Genomic DNA, 23663 nt, shown 5'->3' on the forward strand with positions numbered 1-23663 from the left:
AAGTGCCACCTTCTAGTGCTCCACTAGGCCTCCTGATTTGGGATTTATAGTTGTTTCTGGCCTCAGTCATATGTCACAAAACACTGTTTAAAAAAAATTTTTTTTTAGTGTTTGTTTTTGAGATGATGTCTCACATTTTTGCCCAGGCTGGAGTGCAATGGAGCAATCTTGGCTCACTGCAACTTCTGCCTCCTGGGTTCATGCCATTCTTCTGCTTCAGCCTCCTGAGTAGCTGGCATTGCAAACGTACACCACCACACCTGGCTAATTTTTTTGTATTTTTAGTAGAGGTGGGGTTTCATTATGTTGGTCAGACTGGTTTTGTACTCCTGACCTCGCGATCTGCCCGCCTTGGCCTCCCAAAGTGCTGGGATTACAGGCTTGAGCCACTGCAGCCAGCCATACTGTTTAAACTTTAATCTGTCATTTTTATGTGATTAAGAAGGGTTCCTAAGAATACTTAATCTACCCTATTGCTGGAATTTTGTGAGTTCATATGTTGATGCAAAGATCTGACTATTCATCAAGTGTTTATTGGTTACCTATAGTGAATCAGTTTCTGTGCAACGATCTGGTGATATAACATCAAAAAGGAAACATTTAAGGTAACACTTTGTGGGGACACAGACAATAAACACCACATAGGTGAATGGTTACTACTCCAACCACATCTGAGAACAAGATGATGTAATCTATTGAGGAAAATTCCACATAAGATCCCAGGAAGGAAAACAGTAGGTGTATGATTCTTATGAACTTTGGACTGCTCCATTAAACCAATTGATTTCCAATACATGGCAAGGGTGTTTGTATTCAGTAAAAACCCCAGTAGGAGCCCAGGAATACCAAAAGTCAACTGAGTTATTTGTCCCAAAGAAAAACACCTAGCCGCTGCATTAATGTTGCAACAGGAGAAATCACATCAGATTCCACATCGACATTACAGGATGGTCTTTTAGTGGCTGCAGAGTGCTCTTTCTACTGTATTACTTTTCTCTGAAATCACATCTTACATGCCAGGCATTATACTACATTCTGGAATGACAAAGCACCTTCACCATAAGAGGTGTTCAGATCAGGGTGCCACATGTAGTGAAATGAAGAGAGTGTAATTAGTATGAGAATAAAGATGTGCCCAACATGCTGAGGGAGCGTGCTGAGGGAGCATCCTCTTTTCAAGGTTAGGAGGCCAGGTGACTAATCTATCTCTTTAAAAATTATTATCATTAAAAGAAGTTTTTTTGTGCATGTTATTTTCTCCTTAATATAAAAGGAAGATGTGTTCTCTAGAATCATTGACAGTCCAAAGGGAGACAGTACAAATCACCTGACACTCATTTCTAACAGAGGTCTAGGTTTGGTTTGGGATTACTCACTTTGAAGAAAGAGAGTGACTAAAAACTAAACCAACCAACCAGCAAACGAAAAACCGGAAAGTAGATCTTTAGTAAGTCTCTAGTTTTGTTCTAGTTTGCCTCGGCTCACTGTTTTTTGACCTGTTTTGCATTATGTAGATTGCAAGGATAGGCAATCAGGATTCATAGAAATACTAGCATTGGCCAGGCACAGTGGCTCACACCTGTAATCCCAGCACTTTGGGAGGCCGAGGCAGGAGGGTCATTTGTGGTCAGGAGTTTGAGACCAGCCTGGCCAACATGGTGAAACCCCGTCTCTTCTAAAATAAAAATTAGCCAGGTGTGGTGGTACATGCTTGTAATCCCAGCTACTTGGGAGGCTGAGGCAGGAGAATTGCTTGAACCCGGGAGATGGAGATCACAGTGAGCCAAGATGGTGCCACTGCAATCTCCAGCCTGCATGATAGAGCCAGATTCTGTCTCAAAAACAAAAAAGAAATACTAGTATTAACTGTAGGTTTCTAAAAACTCTTGGCTGTTTTCTAAGTTTTTCTTCAGTGTTATTTCATGTATTCCCTTTCTTCAAAAGGTCATGAACTTTGATTATGTGAATCTGGATTCCTATATAACAGTGATTGTGAGTTTGTGGTTTTTGTGAAAAAGAGACTCTTTTTTTTTTTTTTTTGAGACGGAGTTTCGCTCTTGATACCCAGGCTGGAGCGCAATGGCGCGATCTCGGCTCACCGCAATCTCCGCCTCCTGGGTTCAGGCAATTCTCCTGCCTCAGCCTCCTGAGTAGCTGGGATTACAGGCACGCGCCACCGTGCCCAGCTAATTTTTTGTATTAGTAGAGACGGGGTTTCACCGTGTTGACCAGGATGGTCTCGATCCCTTGACCTCGTGATCCACCCGCCTCGGCCTCCCAAAGTGCTGGGATTACAGGCTTGAGCCACCGCGCCCGGCCGAAAAAGAGACTCTTAAAATTATTATTAAAAGATTTATACATTTAAAGTAATGTAAGTTTAGTCAACTATTTTCTGGAAATTCTGGGAGTATTACATTTAAATATGCTTATTTCTATGAACCAATCAGAAACAGATTGTTTATTTTGAGAGATTCACATTAATTTATTAATATGCTCTGAAGGTAGGAAAATATTTCACATTCAAAGTGAAAGATAAGGACTTTTCTTTCTCCAGTGCAGATAAACAGAGTGTGTTCAGCTTCTGTCCTGGCAACTATAGCCATATTCAAATGTAGACACAGGAATGCAAAACCCAAGGAGCTTTATGCCAAGGAGCTGTTCTTTCCAGTGGACCCAAGACATGTTCTTCTGTTTTTTTTTTTTTTTTTTTTTGAGACAGAGTCTCACTCTTGTCACCCAGGCTGGAGTGCAGTGGCGCCATCTCAGCTCACTTCAACCTCCTCCTCCTGGGTTCAAGTGATTCTCCTGCCTCAGCCTCTTGAGTAGCTGGGACTACAGGTGCGTGCCACCACACTGGGCTACTTTTTTGTATTTTTAGTAGAGACAAGGTTTCACCATGTTAGCCAGGATGGTCTCAATCTCCTGACCTTGTGATCCACCCACCTGGGCCTTTCAAAGTGCTGGGATTACAGGCATGAGCCACCACGCCCGGCCTCCAAGACTTGTTCTTGTACAAAAACAGACAGGCAAACAAAAAGACTAACAAACACATTCTCTGTTGTCTCTCAACCAGTTGAGAATAGATCTTATAGAACCAGTATATTATAGATTCTCATCCCAACTAATAACTCTCAATGGTCAGACCATAAAACCAAACTCCATTTATTTCTACTATCAGTGAGGAATTACAAGTACATATCAGAACGAAACTTGGTCTCATATCAGAAACAAAATCATAGAAGTAGAAATAAAAATCAGAGGAACTGTCAAAAAGGCAAAGTTCTGTTGCCACTTGGAATTAACCATGGGTGCCAAAAAATCATGTAAATGGGCTTAAACAGTTCATGAATTGCATCTCTGAGGCATCACAATTTAATTGGTTCTGGTAGGTGAGTCTGCTTGAGCATCTCAGTGGGACCTCCAAAACTGTTCAAAGTATCATTTAAGAAAAAAATAAAAACGTGACTGAAAATTATGCAAAATAAGCAGGTGCCAAGTATTTATTTAACTGATTAATGAGGGAACCAACAAGACGGTAAGCCTGGTTCAGAGAGAGTTGAAGAGAGTGAAGTGTTTACAATTGCTGAAAGAAAGAATGCTTAAGATTCCAATTTAGATACAAAACTGGTTAATGTCTTATAGGGCAATAAAACTGTAACCTTTGGAGTTATCTTTTTTACAGGACTAAAATCATTTGCATCTCTATCAGACAAAATTAATATGCAATGACATTGAACAAGAATTATTTGCATTTCTGACATTTTTCTAAGGTCAATAATGCATCAGGGAACCCAAACAGCATGAGTAACAACCAGTTGTTTAGTCACTCAGCAAACAGTTCAGGGAGGCCTACGGTGTTCCCAGGACTGTTCTCAGAGTTGAGGATATCACAGAGTTTGTTTTCTTCTCTACCCTCATGAAGGTCAAAATCACCTGGTCTAGTTGCACATCCCTTGCTCCATCTGGCTTTGCCACACTTTGGGAGAGCCTGGCCCTGTATGTACCCTTCTCTCATGTGCAGCAGAAGGATGCCCCCGGTATCTGGCAATCCACATTCAGACTATAGGGAGACCAGGACGTGCTTATTCTATATTCTTTTTCAAGAGTATCCGTAGAAGCTAATTAAATAAGTCAGTTGTATAATTTTGTCTTAGATATAAAAAAATTCCATTAAAGAGAATTCATCTCTTAATATTATTTCAAAACCTGGCTGTGTTTGTTCTGAGTGTTGTCTTTGATGTAGGATAACCTGGTTCTGAGGAAAACGTTTACTGAACAGAGTTCATTTTCCTTTACTCTTCATTTCACTCAGTTTTAAGTTTCTTCAGCTTAAAAGAATTAAAGAGACAAAGTGATCACATTTCTGTATTCTCCTATTCCCTAAGAGGCATTTTGTATTTGGCATCTTCCATCATCACTCTTGCATTTTATAGATTTTTGGATGTTCTACAAATGTATAGTTTCTGCTTTGGTTCTACATTATCTTAAGTAAATATGGGTGTGTGCTTTCCTTTATGACTCTCAAATAGTGTTTTCTATTTTGGAGAATTTATTACATGTCTGCTTTCTGTAATGGACCACTCATTGGCCACTTACTGAAGTGTATCCTGCCATTAGTGGTTTTGTCATATAAAGCATAATTGAATGTACTTTATTGAAATCCTGCAGCATAATTCAGTTATTCTGGTTTCTGTGGAGTGCTTGGGTATATCGGCTCCTATTCTTTTCAGCAGCTTGAGTCTCACCATTGAGTTTGGCATGTTTTATTTCTCCCAGCGTTCAAGAAAATGTCTTCATTCTGTGAAGGTAATTTGATCATGGAGTTTAGTTCTACTTTAATTGTGTGTATGAACCAAACATTGATGTGCTGAATCATTTGGTATATGAAGTGAATGAATATTTATGCAGATATAATTATTCATCATGAAGATATCTCTTTTTGAAAATGTTAAAATGCATGCTGACCATCTATAAATTATAGATGAATGCAGTTTCAATTAGAAAGTCTTGGTATTTCATGTATTTTTTAAAGAGAAAAATCTGTAACTTCTACAATTGAAGAAAAAGTTTAAATAATTGTAGAATTAATACAACACATAGTTTTTACTTTTACATTTATTTTAGAAATGTCTTTCATTTGAATTTTCTGGTTAGTAACAAAATTAAGCTTCCACAATGTAAAGAAAATACAGACAATGGACTTTCTCACCAGAGAAAGAAATGTATTCTTTCAGGTAGGTCAACAGTCTTAAAAACTTGCTTTTACATTCCTGTTTTTCTGCATTAGTGGGTTTATATCACAGAGTCACTTTTATATAATAACATAAGCATAAAAGAATACATTGTATTTGTTTTACAGTCCTCTGATATGAATGAAGTTTGAGTTCAGTACAGTCTAAATATTTCCAGACTATCTTTTTATGCTTTTTGTCATTGAAGGACTAGCACCGTACAAAAACATTTAACCCTTCTCTCAAATTTTGCATCTTTAGAGGCAAGGAACTGCTCCACCTCCAATGAAACTGCCTCCTCCTTATAAGGCTCTACCTGATGACAGTGATGAAAACGAAGAAGAAGATGCCTTTACCGACCGTGAGTGCCTTTTCACTATTTAGGGTAGATGCAGAACTTATTAAATTATGTTTTAATGACTGTTGTAAATTATCAGATATAGGACTGTGAGTTCTTCAAAAATGTGCATGAACATAGGCTAAAAAAGAAAATCTATACCTTTGAAGCTTTTGTGGTCATTTCCTAAGCTTTTCCCTTTGACACTGAGAAAGGGAATATTGAAGGAAGCTGTGTTGTACACTATTTTTCCTATCTTTTCCTCTAATATTATTGTTTGGTTATGAATACAAAAATGTTCTGGGTCCTTGAAATTAGAATTTGACCCATAATAATCTGGGTTGGATGTAGATTTCAGCTGTTGATTACTTGTCTTATTCAAAGTGATGTTGCTAATGCAGAATTACGGAAGGCCCACCAACTTATATTTTGTCCTTTAAAATTCATTTCATGATTTTCTTTTGCATTAGCTGAATCAATATACAATCATACATATATTTAATTGTGGCTATATTTAAAATAATTTGCATTTCTTTTATGTATGTATAGTATATACTATTGCTAATGTATACCATATTTGTTTTGGAGGTGATGAAATGTTCTAAAATTAGAGAGTGATGATGGTTGCACAGTTTGTGAATATACTAAAAATCACTGACTTATACAATGTAAATGGGTGAATTTTATGGTATGTGAAACATATGTTTCCTTAACAGAATGTTTTCCCGTCTACAATATAGAAAAGGAATTCAATATCAAAATTGAAAGAGTAAAAATTCTTACTCTAGCAGTTTCTAGAGTGTGACCTTAAATATGCCCTCTTCTATAAAAAGGGTACAATAATGATACCTACTTCATAGGGTTGTAATGAGGAGTAAAATGAAGCAATGAAGCCTTTAGCCTGCCACATAGTGAGTCTTTGATAAGTATTATAACTCCTATTATGGTTATAATAATTATTTATATTTTTCTTAATATAATAACAAATACATAAATAGAAATAACATATAAAATAAATGTAACTTTATAATAATTAAATTCATTTTATAAAAACTTGAATTGTACTTTGCAATTTTATGAAGCCCTTTCTCTTGTGTCATTTTCTTCATGTATTCAGTAAATCTTTGTTGAATACCATCTGCATTTTAGTAACAGTGTTGAGTCTGCTATGAAATGAATAACATCTCCCTCCTTTTGTCTTGATTGAGTCACCAGCCTGGAATGGATAATTCAAAGGCATGGGAACAAAATGTGCTAAGTGTCCTGTCGGCTTTCGTTCTCAGCCTCTTTTTGGAGAGCTACACGTGGTGTATACAGTGGATATGTGTGTGCACATGTGTAATATATTTCCTTGTTCGGATATAGATATCAGGGCAGCTGCGGCAGAATGGAGCTGAGCTGTTGATTACTCATACTACTTTCTGGTTTGCTGGATGGCCAGTATGTACCCAGTTATTAGGAAACCTGTTTGAGGTGTGCACCTAAAACTATGTTTTAATCCTGGTTCTCCTACTTGCTAGTTGTGAGTTTTTGGACAAGTTATTTAACATCTTCATGGTTCACACTTGCTTATCTATATGGGGCTGAACGAATATCTTATCATAATTTTTTCATAAGGTCGTTTTGACAACTAAAGAAGAAAGAGCATTTGAAGAGCTTAGTATAGGCAGTGTGATACCTAGTAAATGCTCTGGTTTACCACATACCAGGCGTTGTTTTAAAGCCTTTATGTGTATTACTAACTCAGTCAACATACTAACTTTGTAAGGTTCTAATTATACAAATAAAAGCTCAGAGAAATTACAGAATGTGTTCAAAGTCAGATAGCTAACAAAGTAGAAATGGGCTTCAAACCCATGTACTTTTACTCCAGAGCCTATAACGTCATCAACACTTGCTGTTACTTGAAACTCATTATGGTTGCAGAAATAGGTACAACTGGGCACAGTGGCTCACGCCTGTAATCTTAGCACTTTGGGAGGCCAAGGCAGACTGATCACCTGAGGTCAGGAGTTCAAGACCTGCCTGACCAACATGGTGAAACCCCTTTCTCAAGAAAGAAAGAGAGAAAGAGAGAAAGAGAGAGGGAGAAGGAGAGAGGGAGAAAGAGAAGAAGGGAGAAAAGAAGGGTGGGAGAGAAGAGAAAAAAAGAAAAGAAAAGGAAATCAAAGAAAAGAAGGCCAGGCACGATGACTCACGCCTGTAATCCCAGCACTTTGGGAGGCCAAGGCAGGTGGATCATGAGGTCAGAAGTTTGAGACCAGCCTGACCAACATAGTGAAACCCTGTCTCTAATAAAAATACAAAAATTAGCTAGGCATGGTAGGGTGCACCTGTAGTCACAGCTACTCGGGAGGCTGAGGCAGGAGAATCACTTGAACCTGTGAGGCGGAGGAGGTTGTGGTGAGCCAAGATCACATCACTGCACTCCAGCCTGGGCAACAGAGCCAGACTCCATCTCCAAAAAAAAAGAAAAAGACATAGGGACAGAGTGATTTGGGGTTCTCGTGTAAATACCACTTTTATGCCTAAAATAGGCAGACTCAGCAGTGTCCTCCCCAAAGTTACAAGCTCATGTGCACAGGCACATATACACAGCAGCAGTGGGGTCAGGAAGCACACTAATTTACCTTAAATGCAGAAAAAGATTTCTAATACTCAACCATTCTTGAGCTATAATATACATTTCACAGATTCTCTAGCAGACCTATTTTGGCGTGTATATTACCTTTCATTCATTTTGCTTCCTAATTTTTCTCCTTCCCAGTGTACAGTCCCTTCCCGTTTACATCCCGTTAAATTTACTGTTAACTTCTCCAGAAGAGTTTGAATTGTATGGAGGTATTTATTAGATAATTCACATTTGAAATGCACGTGATCCTGAAGCCTCTGGCCTTCCTATATTTCCTTTTGAAATAGATCCCATGGGTTTTTCTTTGTTCTTTGACTCATGTTAAATGAACAGTGCTCATCTGTTCTAAACTAAAAGTATTTGGGGTTGCTGTTTTATCAAATTCTTGCCGAAGACTAAGTCTTTATTTTCACAGTGATGAAAGTAAGACTACATGACTTTCCCAAGGACCATGATTCTGAAGCGGATGGCCACAATTTAAATTGTAGGCCTACAGGGAAGTGCTGATTTTGTTAGAGGGATCAGAGAGATGAGATGCACATGGTTTTGTTGTTGTTGTTGTTGTTGTTTGAGATGGGGTCTTGCTCTGTCACCCAGGCTGGAGTGCATTGGCACAGTCATGGCTCACTGCAGCCTCAGTTTCTCAAGTAGCTGGTACCACAAGCATGTGCCACGAGGACTGGCTAATTTTTTTTAAATTTTTTATAGAGATGGAATCTTGCTATTTTGCCCAGGCTGGTCTCAAACTCTCCTTCCCAAAGTGCTGGGATTATGGGTGTGAGCCATCACACCCTAGTCTAAAGCATATTAAGAGCTGGCTTTGGTAGTTATTTAATTGTAAAGTTTATTCTGACAAGAAATGTTGAGTGGACGTTATGCATGGGGAGACACTGTTCTAGGTGTTGAGAATATGGCAGGGAACATGGCTGTCGCTCTCATAAGCTTAGATTCTAGTAGGGGAGAAAGATTATAAACAATCAGAGTTTAAATAGTGATAAGGACTATGAATAAAATAAAATAGTGTAATTTTACAATATGATTTAGATATTAATTAAAATATTAAAAACAAATTCATTTAAATTTTTAATGTTAAAATTAATATTAAAAATAGTCAAAATCAATTTTAAAACAAAAGTTAAAAATAAAACCAAAACATGGTAGCATGAGAATAAGTGCATTGGAGGAAATGATATTACATAGAATGGTTAAAAAAGGCCCAAATAGGCTGGGTGTAGTGACTCACACCTGTAATCCCAGAACTTCGGGAGGCTAAGGCGGGTGGATCACTTGAGTCCAGGAGTTCAAGACCAGCCTGGGCAACGTGGCAAAACCCATCTCTACAAAAATTACAGAAAATTAACTGGGGGTGGTGGTGAGCACCTATAGTCCTACCTACTTGGAAGGCTGAGGTGAGAGGATCGCTTGAGCCTGGGAGGTGGAAGTTGAGTGAGCCAAAATCATACCACTGCACTCCAGGCTGGATGACAGATTGAGATGCTGTCTCAGAAATAAAACCTAAATGAAAAAGGAACCACACTGCAAAGATCTGGCTCATACAGTCATCCTATAGGTCAGGGATTTTTTTGAGACTGTGACCCACATTAAAATACACTTAACCAATATAGATGCACACAGACACACAGGAACATGCATGTATAATTGAAACAAAAGTTTCATGAAATATTGCTTACCTTTATAATGTATGAATCTTACTCTTTTTTATTTTATTCTATTTCATATTTTTAAATGTTGATTGAAACTCAGTATATTTTATGACTAACCAACAAGTTGCAACCTGCAATTTGAAAAATGCTAATTTCGATCCGTGGCTTTCAAACTTCATTGTGCATCAGGAGGTTCTGGAAAGCTGGTTAAAACAGTAATTGACAGTCATGGTCATTTCCTGCCCCCTAACCTCAGCCCTGGCCATTTCCAATTGCTTAAGCCTGGACCCGATCATTTGCATTTATAATTAGTTTCCAAGTGATGCTGGTATTATATTTCTGATCCAGAGACCACACTCTGATCAAAATGGTCTTTAAAAGCCACAGGAGCCCACAAGTTTACTTAGGAATAGTGTGTAGACAGCAATAAGAAGCAAACTCAGCACCTATCCCAGGAGCCAGCAAGGAGCACTCTAGCATAAGAACACTTCCAGGAGATTAGGGGATTATGCTGTTTATGAGGGAAAGGTGTTTCAAGAAGGCTGTCACTGACTTTCAGTGGTCAGGGTGGAATGCTGCTAAGAAGTTGAGGAGGCTGGAGACATGAAAATAACCATTGAATTTAACAACAAGAAATTGATGAGGAAGAAGAGAAAGAGGATACTTGATTAAATATCTGTAGTATGCGGGGCGCAGGGGCTCACCCCTGTAATCTCAGCACTTTGGGAGGCCAAGGTGGGCAGATCACTTGAGGTCAGAAGTTTGAGACCAGGCTGGCCAACATGGTGAAACCTTGTCTCTACTAAAAATACAAAAGTTAGCTAGGTATGGTGGCGCACGCCTGTAGTCCCAACTACTAGGGAGGCTGAGGCACAAGAATCACTTGAACCTGGGAGGCAGAGGTTGCAGTGAGCCGAGATCATGCCCTTGCACTCCAACCTGGGCAACAGAGTGAGGCTCTGTCCCCGCTTCCCCCCGCAAAATAATAAGCATAGTAATTACCATTTAGATTATTGTGAAACTTAAATGTTACAACCAATTTGAGAGTGTGGTATGTAATGGGCATTTATATTTTAGATCACTAATCTTGCATAGTTGAACATATTTTTTTTTTGAGACGGAGTTTCGCTCTTGTTACCCAGGCTGGAGTGCAATGGCGCGATCTCGGCTCACCACAACCTCCGCCTCCTGGGTTCAGGCAATTCTCCTGCCTCAGCCTCCTGAGTAGCTGGGACTACAGGCACGTGCCACCATGCCCAGCTAATTTTTGTATTTTTAGTAGAGACGGGGTTTCACCATGTTGACCAGGATGGTCTCGATCTCTTGACCTCGTGATCCACCCTCCTCGGCCTCCCAAAGTGCTGGGATTACAGGCTTGAGCCACCGCACCCGGCCAGTTGAACATATTTTATGACATTCTGGTGTCTAATTATCATAAGAAGTCTTATAACCATTAATTGAACCACAGTTGCTTGAACTTTAAGAATTAGGAAAAAATTAAGAAACAATATACTACATCAATGCCTAGCTCTTGGCAAAACCACCATTATCAAAGGTTGCAGGATTTGTCAAAGGTACGTATTGATGGTGCAGGAACTTTTAATTTACTTTGTGGAAATGGCCTTTCATACCTAGAATTACAATCAGATTGTTTGTCAAGAATTCAAGATCACTGAGAGCATGAAGAGATCACTCAGTTCACTGTTCTGTGGTGACGTGAAAGTGTTTGTTTCTAACTTTAATCCTTCTTTGATTTTGTGACCCAAATTTTCAGTCAGCTCTTGGGAAGATGCCATGTCTTTTTTTCACTACCACTTTCATTTTTCCAAGCAAAATAAAATGTTGTGTCTTCTCCAAAGTGGACCTTTTACCTCCTATTCAGAGTTTTGGCTGAAGCCATTACCAGTGCTCCCATCCCCCCACCCTAGAATGAAACTTCTCTTGTTTGTTATGTCTCTTTCTGGCAATGGATTGACAAATGTAGTTGAATCTTCATTCCCAGGCTCTCTTGCATTTGTAGTTGTTCCTTTACTTTTTTTTTTTTTTTTGAGACAGAGTCTTGCTCTGTTGCCCAGGCTGGAGTGCAGTGGCATGATGTTGGCTCACTGCAACCTCCGCCTCCCAGGTTCAAGCAATTCTCCTGCCTCAGTCTCCTGAGTACCTGTGTTTACAGGCACCTGCCACCAGACCTGGTTAATTTTTGTATTTTTACTAGAGACAGGGTTTCATCATGTTGGCCAGGCTGGTCTCAAATTCCTGACCTCGTGATCCACCCGCCTTGGTTTTCCAAAGTGTTGGTATTACAGGCATAAGCCACCGTGCCTGGCCCTTTACATTTATATCACCACAGTTTTAGTAATTACACGATAATAATCACAGTCTCTTCAGTACCCACTATGTGCCATACATTCTCCCCAACTCTTTCAATGCATTCTCATTGGACACACAGAAGAGCTTTTGAAGAAGGCATTATACCTTCTGCTGATTTCAGCTTAATGTCACCTTCTTTGGAAAATTTTGCCTGACTCCTTAGTTTAATATAGATTCCTGCATTTTTATTTTATAGCAATTAAATAAATATCATTTTAATGTACTTACTAGATTAATATCTATCTTCCCCACTTAACCCTCTAAGTTCCATGAGGGTAGTAACCCTCTCTGTTTTGGCCTGGCATATTATACAAACCCAGTATTTGGACAAATTAATGGCAGAGGGTACATGACTTGAATAGTCAACAGTGGGGATGCCATGGAAATGCAGGTTTGCTCGTGGTGCTTTGGAGATACTCTTTCCCACAAACTGCACCATCCGTCTAGTTTCAGAGCATTCTATGCAGAACAGCTTGACTTCTCTTTCCCCACATGCCATTTCCCACCTTATCTAAAGGCTTCAGTCTCCTGAGAGAGAAGCGTCTATCTCCAGAAAGCCCTGCTTTGATCACTTTGATCCCAGAGGTTAAATGCTTTTACAACAGCCAGGTCTTTCTAACTTGCAAGCATATTCATTCTTTCAGTGACATGTTTAAACTATGGGGCGCAGAAGATTATGGAATGACTTTTTGTAACATGTAAGAGAGTAGTCACAAGGAAACAGTGAGAACCACACTATAGACATGTCTCTGTCTATGCAGATAAGGTCCTAGAAACTCGGTATAACTGACTTTTTGCTGCCACTGGCTTTTAAGGATCTAGCAGAGATGTGAATGGAACCCCACACTGTAGGAATCCTGCAGCCCTTCCTTTATACTTCAATTTCAGAAAAGCATGCTCTCTTAGGTGTTTTTGTTTTTCTGCCTTAATTTTGTTTTTCCCAGAAAAGACCTGGCCATCATATATCATAATGGAATGTTTGGTGTAAAGAGTGTGTTTGGATTATGAAGCATAATTATAAAATTAACCTGTGTGGCTGGGGGTGGTGGCTTATTCCTGTAATCCCAGCACTTTGGGAGGTCAAAGCGGGTGGGTTGCTTGAACCCAGGAGTTCCAGACTGGCCTGGCCAACATAATAAAACCCTGTCTATAAAAAATAAAAGAATTAACTGAGTATGGTGGTGCACGCCTATGATCCTAGCTACTCAGGAGGCTTGGGCAGAAGGATCAGTTAAGTCTGGGTGGTCAAGGCTACAGGGAGCCATGATTGTGCCCCTGTACTCCAGCCTGGGCAACAGAGTGAGACCCTGTCTGGAAAAAAAGAAATTAACCTGTATACTGCCCAGTGGAAATAAAAATTTAGATTACCAATTGCTTGCATCTTCATGTTTTACTTTAATTTTTATTGTTTTATTTCAATTATTTTAAGAATAGGATACTAGCTAAGTCCTTGTGAAATGTGGTTTATTATCAGTTCTGTTAATCAGAGTCACAATATTTTTAAGCTTAGAAGGGATAAATTTAAAAAAAAAACTTTGTTGAGATATAATTCACATACCATATAATTCACCTTCTTAAATTGTGTAGTTCAGAGGCTATCAGTATATTTAGAATTGTTCAACCATCACCACTATTAATTTTAGAACATTTAGGACATTTTCATCACACTTCCGCCCAAATACCTACTCATTAGGAGTCACTCCACTTCATATTTATTTAAAGTTCATTTCACATATCAAATCTATACACATACATATTTTAATTTTTTAAAAAGTAATTCTCTCGTGTTCACATGGAGTGGGGTGGGAAACCTATCCCAAACCTCTCTCCCTCGTACAAAATATTCTATATTCAAGTTTGGAAGAAAATAGAATATTTGCTAGCCCCACTATCCTCAAGAATCTAGCAATGCATTAAGCTCACCTCCTCTCCTCTTCCAAAAAAAAAAAACAAAAAAAACAGAAAGGAAGAGAACAAATTAAATTATTATTTACATATGGTCATATAGTTGTCAGTCAAAAAATTCAAAGCCTAGAAAGTATTTTGGCTCTAATAAGTAAGGCTATATACGAATTATACTTTTTTTCAAGACAGGGTCTCACTGTGTGACCCAGAGAGTGCAGTGGTGTGATCTCTGCTCACTACAACCTCCGCCTCTAGGATTCAAGCGATTCTCGTACCTTAGCCTCTTGAGTAGCTGGTGTTACAGGCATACGCCACCATGCCCTGCTAATTTTTGTATTTTTAGTAGAGATGGGGTTTCACCATGTTGGCCAGGCTGGTCTCAAACTCCTGACCTCAAGTGATCTGCCCACCTTGGGCTCCTTTCAAAGTGCTGGGATTATAGGCATAAGCCCCTGAGCCTGGCCAAATTATAAATTTTAAATCTTCTTATCAGTATTACCTACTTAGGAAATACGATAAAAAAATTTCCTAATAGCAGCAACTACAAAAATAGGAAATATTCAGAAATAATGGAATTAGGAATGTAAAAGTCATGGCAATGATTCATAACTTCCAGTCATTTATTCAGTGGCACTGCAATGAAATTTATAAACCCACGCCCCATAAAAATGTATGCAAATACACAGAAACACTGTCACCCATGTGCATGGGTGTGTGACACACACCCACACCCACACACACAACCTTTTATGTATAATTTTTTCTGCTTTGTGGGAGTCTTGAAGCCCATTTAAGAATACAAGGACCACTGGTTAACAATCCAATAGTTTCTTTCTTTTTTCGTTTGAGATAGAGTTTCGTTCTGTCACCCAGGCTAGCATGCAGTGGCATGATCACTGCAACCTTGACCTCCTGAGCTCAAGCAATCCTCCTGCCTCAGCCTCCTGACTAGCTGGGACTACAGTATAGTTTATTTCTTATAGAAAACCATGGAACTTTATTAAAGATTTTAGGAAAAAATAGAGTACCATACTATATTCCTAATTGAAAAACTAAGTGTATTACAGATTTCAATTATTTCTAAATTCATCTGTAAATTTAAGTTAATTTAAATTAATCTGCTAGGTGGAATAGGCTTTAAAAATATATATAAGCATTTGATTGAAAATTGACTTAGAAATAAAATGCTAGGCAATTTTGGAAAAGAAAGATAATGATGAGGGACTTGCCTTCTTTTTGTATCTGAATCTCTTCTAAACTGGTGCTTTTTTTTTCCTTTTGAGACAGAGTCTGGCTCTTGTCACCCAGGCTGGAGTGCAATGGCATGATCTCAGCCCACTGCAACCTCCACCTCCCAGGTTTAAGCAATTCTCTTGCCTCAGCCTCCCGAGTAGCTGGGACTACAGGCACCCACCACCATGCATGGCTAATTTTTGTCTTTTTAGTAGAGATATGATTTTACCATGTTGGCCAGGCTGGTCTTGAACGCATGACCACAGGTGATCCGCCCTCCTCAACCTCCCAAAGTGCTGGGATTACTGGCATGAGCCATTGCACCTGGCCTGTATATGCTTATTCTTTGACAGAATTATTCAGCTTCGTATCTTAAGGGATTCATTGTCATGTGAATACATGTATACGTAGATATTTATCTCTACAAAGATGTTTACTTCAGCATTTTTTACTAATAGCAATTGTAGTAATATATATTTATGTATTTAATACATTATTTATTTTGACTAAGCCACTTAGCCTCAGTTTTTGTAGGCATTTGAGCTGGAGCAAGTTGCATCTCTTTCCTTTAGTTTCCTCATTTGTAAGATTGGAATAATAATAATACCCCCTTTTCACAGTGTTATTATAAGCGATAAGAAAAGACAGTGTATATCATGTGCTTATATAAGAAGTGGCACATAGGAAGTGCTCCAGAAATGCTAGCTGCTACTTTTTACTATTATCAGTAGTAATATAAAATTCAGACCAGGTGCTGTGGCTCATGCCTGTAATCACAACACTCTGGGAGACCTAGGGGGGCGGATCATGAGGTCAGGAGTTTGAGACCATCCTGACCAACATGGTGAAACCCCATCTCTACTAAAAATACAAAAATTAGCTGGGCATGGTGGTACGTGCCTGTAATCCCAGCCACTCTGGAGGCTGAGGCAGGAGAATTGCTTGAACCAGGGAGGTGAAGGCTGCAGTGAGCCAAGATTGCACCACTGCACTCCAGCCTGGGTGACAGAGCAAGACTACATCTCGGGGGGTGAAAAAAATTATTCTTCAATATTGCCATTACGAAATAAAATTCTAGTGTAAGAGTATGTTAACCTTTTCTCTAAAATTATTATTTAATTTGTTTAAATTTAAGAAGTCAGTTTTTTGAAGTTTAGCGTGATTGAATAGGACCAGTACTTTATTAACACTGTTTACTGCTGGATTTCTCTCTGCCCACCTTTGCATCTTGACAGTATTACATTTTCTCTTTCAACTGAGATCACTAGGACAGAAAGGTATTTTGGAATACTTCACTTTTCTCTAATGCTTTTTCTCTTCCTACTCTTTATTTTCCCTCGACCAAAGGTAGATATATCATAAAAGCAATTGTATATAATATGGCTTCGTCATATTTCCTATAGAATTTTGATGCTGTAGCATTGACATTTTACTTCTACTTCATTTCTCCCAACTTAGGAAGAATACACAGGAAAATTTTTTGAGAAAAATTAATGGTTCAGATGGAATCTAAAAACTAAAAATAAAGCTTTTAAAGTTTACTTTGTTTAATATGAGTGCTAGTGCGCCAAACATTCCCAAGAAACTTACGGCATAACTTAATCGCTATTATTCTTCCTTGTGGTATTTACGTTTTTATGAACGTTCTTCGACTCACAAAGAGTATAATGTTGTTTATAAGTTAATTTTTGGCCAGGCATCTGGCTCATGCCTGTAATCCCAACACTTTGAGAGGCTGAGGCAGGCAGATCTCTCAAGGTCAGGAGTTCAAGACCAACCTGGCCAACATGGTGAAACCCCATCTCTATGAAAAGTACAAAAATTAGCTATGTGTTGGCACACACCTGTAGTCCAGCTATTCTACAGGCTGAGGCACAAGAATCGCTTGAGCCCAGGAGGTGGAAGTTGGAGTGAGCAGAGATTGCGCCACTGCATTCCAGCCTGGGTGACAGAGTGAGACATTGTCTCAGTAAATAAATAAATAATAAAGTTAATTCTCTTAATAGTCATTAACTGTCAACATATTTTCCTATTTAACTTTTTAATGAATTTTAATATAAAAACTAACAGCTTTCTTCCCTGTCTTTAATTATTTTAATATTTTACTCTGCTAGTAAAAACATTCTACTTCAACTAATTGATAGAATTTCAATATAGCAACCACATAGTCACAGAGAGATTTTTCACTTCCAAGTTACTTCAAAAATGCTAACCTAGGCCGGGCGCGGTGGCTCAAGCCTGTAATCCCAGCACTTTGGGAGGCCGAGGCGGGTGGATCACGAGGTCAAGAGATCGAGACCATCTTGGTCAACATGGTGAAACCCCGTCTCTACTAATACAAAAAATTAGCTGGGCACGGTGGCGCGTGCCTGTAATCCCAGCTACTCAGGAGGCTGAGGCAGGAGAATTGCCTGAACCCAGGAGGCGGAGATTGCGGTGAGCCGAGATCGCGCCATTGCGCTCCAGCCTGAGTATCAAGAGCGAAACTCCGTCTCAAAAAAAAAAAAAAAAAAAAATGCTAACCTAAGTAGTAACAGTAAACCAAATGTCAGCCTTGTTTGAATTATTGCCATTAATAAATACAGTTTTCTTTTCATTCTTAACCCGTGCTGTCACCAGATTATTGATCTTGCGCTGCTTCAGTGGTTCCATGAATCATGTATCTTTCATTTGGTCTTCTGGCGGTTAAGGCCAAATAGCAGTTTTTAACCAAATTCGAAGGTCAAAGCTGAACTTTGCAGGATTCCTAGTATTTTTTAATTGAAAAAAGTGCAGAAGAATGTACGAAAGTACTATGAGAAGGGAGGTTTGAGAAAAAACATAAGCTTTCAACTTTATTTAATTCACTTGAATTTTATGTAATAAAATATGCTTATCTGAAATAAGCATTTTTTTCTTACAGTTCGGTAATAAGAAAACAACTAACTCAATTTTTGAAAATGGGCAAAAACTTGAAATGATATTTCACCAAAGACATCTGAATGGCCAATAAAAAGATGGTTAATATCATTAGTTACTAGGAAAATGCAAACTAAAATCACTACATACTCACTAGAATGATTTTAAAGCAAAATGATAGACAGTACAACTGGAACCCTCATACACTGCTGGTGGGAATGTAAAATGGTGTAGCCATTTTAGAAAGTAGTTTGACAGTTTCTTTTCTTTTCTTTTCTTTTTTTTTTTTTGAGATGGAGTCTCGCTCTATCATCCAAGCTGGAGTGCAGTCACGTGATCTCAGCTCACTGCATCCTCCGCCTCCCAGGTTTAAGCAATTCTCCTGCCTCAGCCTCCTGAGTAGCTGGGATTACAGGTGCCTGCCATCTCACCTGGCAAATTTTTGTATTTTTTTTCTTTTTCTTTTTTATATGAACTGTGGTTTTGTTGTATAATTTTTGTATTTTTAGTGGAGATAGGGTTTCACCATGTTGGTTGGGCTGCTTGAACTCCTGAGCTCAGGTGATCTGCCCGCCTCAACTTCCCAAAGTGCTTGGATTACAGGCGTGAGCCACCATGCCCAGCCAGCAGTTTCTTTAAAAGGCTAAATATAGGCTTACTATACAACCCAGCAATTCCACTTCTAGGTATATACCCAAAAGAAATGAAAACATATGTCCACACAAACACTACTCCATGAAAGTTTGTAGCAGCATTATTCATAATAGCCAAAAACTGAAAACAAGTCAAATGTCCATCAACTGGTGACAGAATTTACAAAGTGTACATCTATATAGTGGAATACTATTCAGCAATGAAAAGGAGTGCAATGCTGCTACATTCTCATCATACTAAATAAAGGAAGCCTGCTGCAAAAGATTATATACTGTATGGTTCCTTTTTCATAAACTGTCCATAAAAAAACAAATTTATATAGAGAGAAAGCAGACCTGGGTTGGGATTGGGCTTGAAGGAATTTTTTGGGGGGCGGTGGAAAGGTTCTGAAACCAAATAGTTGTGATGGTTGCACAACTTCATAAATTTACTAAAAATCATTGAATTGTATATTTACAGTGGGTGAATTTTATAGTGTGCAAATTATACTCAGTAAAACTGTTCAAATATTTCAAAGTTAAATATAATTTTAAATTAAAGAATCACATGTGTAAGAGATAGTTAAAAGTTATCATAAAATGATCTATATTAAAGGAGAGAGATCAGGTTGTAAATTACTTTCAAGAAGTGAATAGGCTGGGTGTGGCAGCTCACACCTGTAATCCTAGCACTTGAGAGGCCAAGGCAGGCGTATCACTTGAAGTCAAGAGTTCCAGACCAGCCTGGCCAACATAGTGAAACCCCATCTTTATTAAAAATACAAAAATTAGCCAGGTGTGGTAGCACACGCCTGTAATCCTGGCTACTTGGGAGACTGATGCAAGAGAATCACTTGAATCTGGCAGAGGTTTCAGTGAGCTGAGATTACATCATTGCACTCCGGCCCGGGCAACAGAGCAAGACTTTGACTCAAAAAAAGCAAAGAAGGGCCCAGGCACAATGACTCATGCCTGTAATCCCAGCACACTGGGAAGCCAAGGCAGGCAGATCACTTGAGGTGAAGAGTTCGAAGCCAGCCTGACCAACATGGTGAAACCCATCTCTACAAAAAATACAAAAAATTAGCTAGATGTGGCGGCACTTGCCTGTAATCCCAGCTACTGGGGAGGTTAAGGCAGGAGAATTGCTTGAACCCAGGAGAAAGCAAAGGAGGGAATAAAATGTTTTTTGACAGTGATGGCATTTGAGAGCCTTAAAGCTCATTTGGTGGCTAATTTTACATCGAGGAGCCTGAGACCAAGAGTGATTAATTTGCCCCAAACCACTAAATTAGTTACTGTTGAGGCCAGGACTAGAAGCTAGTTCTCATTGGTGTTCAGGGCCACATGTAGACACTTCCTTCCAGTGCCTTCCTCTGTGTGTCATGCCAGTTTTTAGCATGAAGCAAACTTACAAATTAAGATTTATTGAGCAACTAGTAGTTCTTTGGGTTTAAAATTTTGTCTATTTTTTGTATCGTTGTGGACTCTGTTGTTGATCTCTACCTTGCCAATAGGTGTCACTACATACAATCAACAGCAATTATTACCAAGCATTTAAAGAATATTAAGAATGTTTGCTGAAAATAGTGCTTCTTAACAATATTTTCATGTTCATTTCACCAAATATATGAGTGTGTTCTCTTTTTTTGTTTTGTTTTTTGGCGATGCAAAATAGGATGGAAAAGTGTTAGAAATAAAGGCTGATTTCAGTTTTTAGTTTTACGAAATTCTTTTTCTCATTTCCTACACAATCATCCCTTTTTGGGCTTTTCATAATTAAGTAAAATAGGCTGGGCGCAGTGGCTCATACCTGTAAACCTAGCATGTTGGGAAGCTGAGGGGGGAGGATCACCTGAGCTCAAGAGTTCCAAGACCATACTGGGCAACATGGTGAAACTGTCTCTACTAAAAATACAAAAATTAGCCAGTCTTGGTTGCGCATGCCTGTAATCCCAGCTACTCAGGAGGCTGAGGCAGGAGAATCGCTTGAACCGGGGAGGTGGAGGTTGCAGTGAGCTGAGATCGCACCACTGCACTTCAGCCTGCGCAACAGCATGAGACTCTGTCTCAAAAAAAAAAAAAGTCAAATAAATAGAATTTGTATTCTTGCTCTGTAATTGGAGAAAACTGATGAATCTGACTTTTTATTGTTTTTTTATTCTGAAAACTCAGCTTCAGTGCTTGATATAATTTGGATGTATTTATTATAACTGTAAATTAAAAATTGTTTTGTTTAAGACCTTCTGAGTAGCATTTAAGTTTTCTTTGGGTATTCTTGACTTTTTAAATATTACTAGTATGATACAGTGATCACATAGATGATTTTTTTATTCTGCATTTTACAAAGAAAGATTAGAAGATACTGTATAATTGTTAGATACCTCCGAAGCCATTGTAATCGGTTAAATAATTGTATTCAGGTGTGCTGGGGGTAGGGCAGGGTGGGGGATGCATTGTAGCATTTTAACTGAAATTTAAGAAATCTCAATCATTTTTCTAGTGGTTTTTCTGAAGCTACAATTGTTTTTTAAATATTTTTCCCCTGTGAAAGTTAAGTTGAAGGCTTGACTGCGTTAATAGAATCTTTACTGCACGTTTAGAATGTTACTGAGATACAAATGAATCTCGCTAGGGGAGAGATACCACATGCTCAGTGTGGTTCACCGGCTTCTTTGTTATAAATATGATTCAATGCTGGGAGCATTAAGGAGACAGCAAGTTGATGACTGTTCCCCTCACTTTGGACAGGCTAAAATCAACTGCTGTTTCCTTTTAATTTGCATTTGAAAGATATAACTAATGTGATGAACCGTTTCGCAGCAGGAAAACTGGGTCATTAAAATGATATTAATTGAAGCTGGCCACAATAAATGATTGCGGTTATAACGCCTCCTGTTCTGAAATAGAGCTATCATCCTGAGGCGAGCAGGGTAGCTGAGTGTCACAGTCGGCAGGCAGCGTGAAGCATCCGAGGGTCAGATGTGGGAAACCAGGGATTTTGCTTCTTCGGCATAGTTTTCCAGGCAGCTTTCACTTGCTGACAGAGGTGACTGTTAGCTTGAGGACTAGCTTGAAATTAGCTTAATTGATTGCTTTTCCTGATAGAAGTAGACTGACAGGTTGCCCTTAAAGAGAACACAATCTGAGAGAGGAGAGAGAGAGGGAAAAAAAAAAAAGGCCCAAGGTCGTCAGAAGAGAGAGGAGTCTCTGGTGAGGATTTGAGCTGCGTCCAGCATTGGATATTTGTCAGGAATGCAGATACCCTGAAGGGAACACAGCAATGGTCCAAGGGGGTTTCCCAGGTAAGATTTCTGTTGCCTGTGTGATCTGTGGTTCTTTCAGAATGCAATCTTAACGCTGTTTTAGTGTTGGTGCAGAATGTGGTTTTAAAGATTTAAACAATGGTAAGCTAAGGCATTTTTCTGATGAGAGTGAGGGCACAAATGCAGATACAAGGCAATTGTATGTTAGAAGCAAACCCCTACAATTTCCTTGCATGTGCATTGCAGTTTGAATTGTCATGATGTTTTTGAAAAGTGGAGGAGTTTATTCAGACTGTCAAAGATATACCAGTAGTTTCACTGCCAAGATTCTCAACCCTGTTCATGCAATATCCTCTCCTTTCAGAATCGTAATTGAGAAGTAGACCTCCGGGACGTTTACTATCATTATTGTTGTTATTTGTGACTTCACCATAATAAAAAGGGAAGACTATTTACATTAGAACTAGGTTATTCTGGTTAATTTTAAAAACTGACCATTCAGCATTTTGTCACAGATGAAAGCAGAATATCATTAAGGACTCATAGTAGTAAACAAAAACCTGCTTTTTCTAAATTGCAAAATTAACACCATAAGTATTTTATTTGCTAGTTGTGTTTGGTGCCTCATTCATCTAAACCTACAAATTTAAATTCATGAGGGGTAGGGGCTCAGCTCGTGGAAGTATTACCACTGACTTTCTTGTTAACATAAGGGTTCTTGCAATCATTGCTATATTGGCAATATAATTTCACACAATAGAGTAGTCTTAGTTTATGCTTTTGCCTAACTTAAAAAAATTAATTTATTAAAATCAGAGCTTCTTTTTATCGAAATAAAATGGAATATTGAGACATAATAGGAGTATTCTTGTATAAGTATTATTGCCTATGGAAAGCAAGGAAATTGTTAAGAGTTAGACATGACATTATAGCCTTTCTTTTTATTTTCAGCAGTGCACACGCAAATTAGGTTATTTCTACTGCAACAGTAGAATATTTGCTGTATTCCTGATTTAAGCTGGCAAACATTATTCGTGGCTATGCTGTCAAAATTATTGAGCAAGAACTTTTCTTTTGCTTAAAATCTAATTTCTGAAGCTATTCCTATGAGGGTGTTGAACTACCTAGTATTCAATTCTGTTATTTTGATTTAGAGGAAATGCTGTAGCTCATAAATGGATGCGTCACAGATTCCCCGTTGTGACAACCGTCTGTCTATATTGTGTTTCTTTTCATTCTGCAGTTGGAATTGCTTTCCATTGTCTGTCATCTTTTTAATACTTCTTCCCAAACTTGTATTGACAAGGCAACTTACAGGAATCATCCTGGATATTTGTGGGTCCTACCTGTTTTTACTCAGACTCCGCAGAGCAGTTTGTTCATTTTCCTTTTATTTTAGGAAGTTTCTTAATTTTTAAAATCTATTTTTACAGATTATAAATACATCTATGCTTTAGTCTCCTCAGTATAACTGGCCATCCCTGATAATTTTCTT

The 23663-nt window shown here is 38.6% G+C and overlaps 1 protein-coding gene across 10 annotated transcripts in view; it reads left to right on the top strand.

Annotated features, from left to right (window-relative positions):
* PATJ (PATJ crumbs cell polarity complex component) overlaps nucleotides 1-23663 on the top strand; it is a 399000-nt gene that overhangs the window by 166663 nt on the left and 208674 nt on the right. For all 10 annotated transcript variants that reach the window (XM_064372414.1, XM_064372417.1, XM_064372415.1 and 7 more), the window contains exon 27: nucleotides 5493-5592. In XM_064372414.1, the coding sequence (XP_064228484.1) occupies nucleotides 5493-5592 (100 nt within the window). The remainder of the gene's footprint in view (nucleotides 1-5492; nucleotides 5593-23663) is intronic.

The sequence above is a fragment of the Aotus nancymaae genome, unplaced genomic scaffold (assembly GCF_030222135.1).
Source record: "Aotus nancymaae isolate 86718 unplaced genomic scaffold, 86718_ANA_hifiasm-v0.15.2.pri h1tg000007l, whole genome shotgun sequence".
NCBI classification, from domain to species: Eukaryota; Metazoa; Chordata; class Mammalia; order Primates; family Aotidae; genus Aotus; species Aotus nancymaae.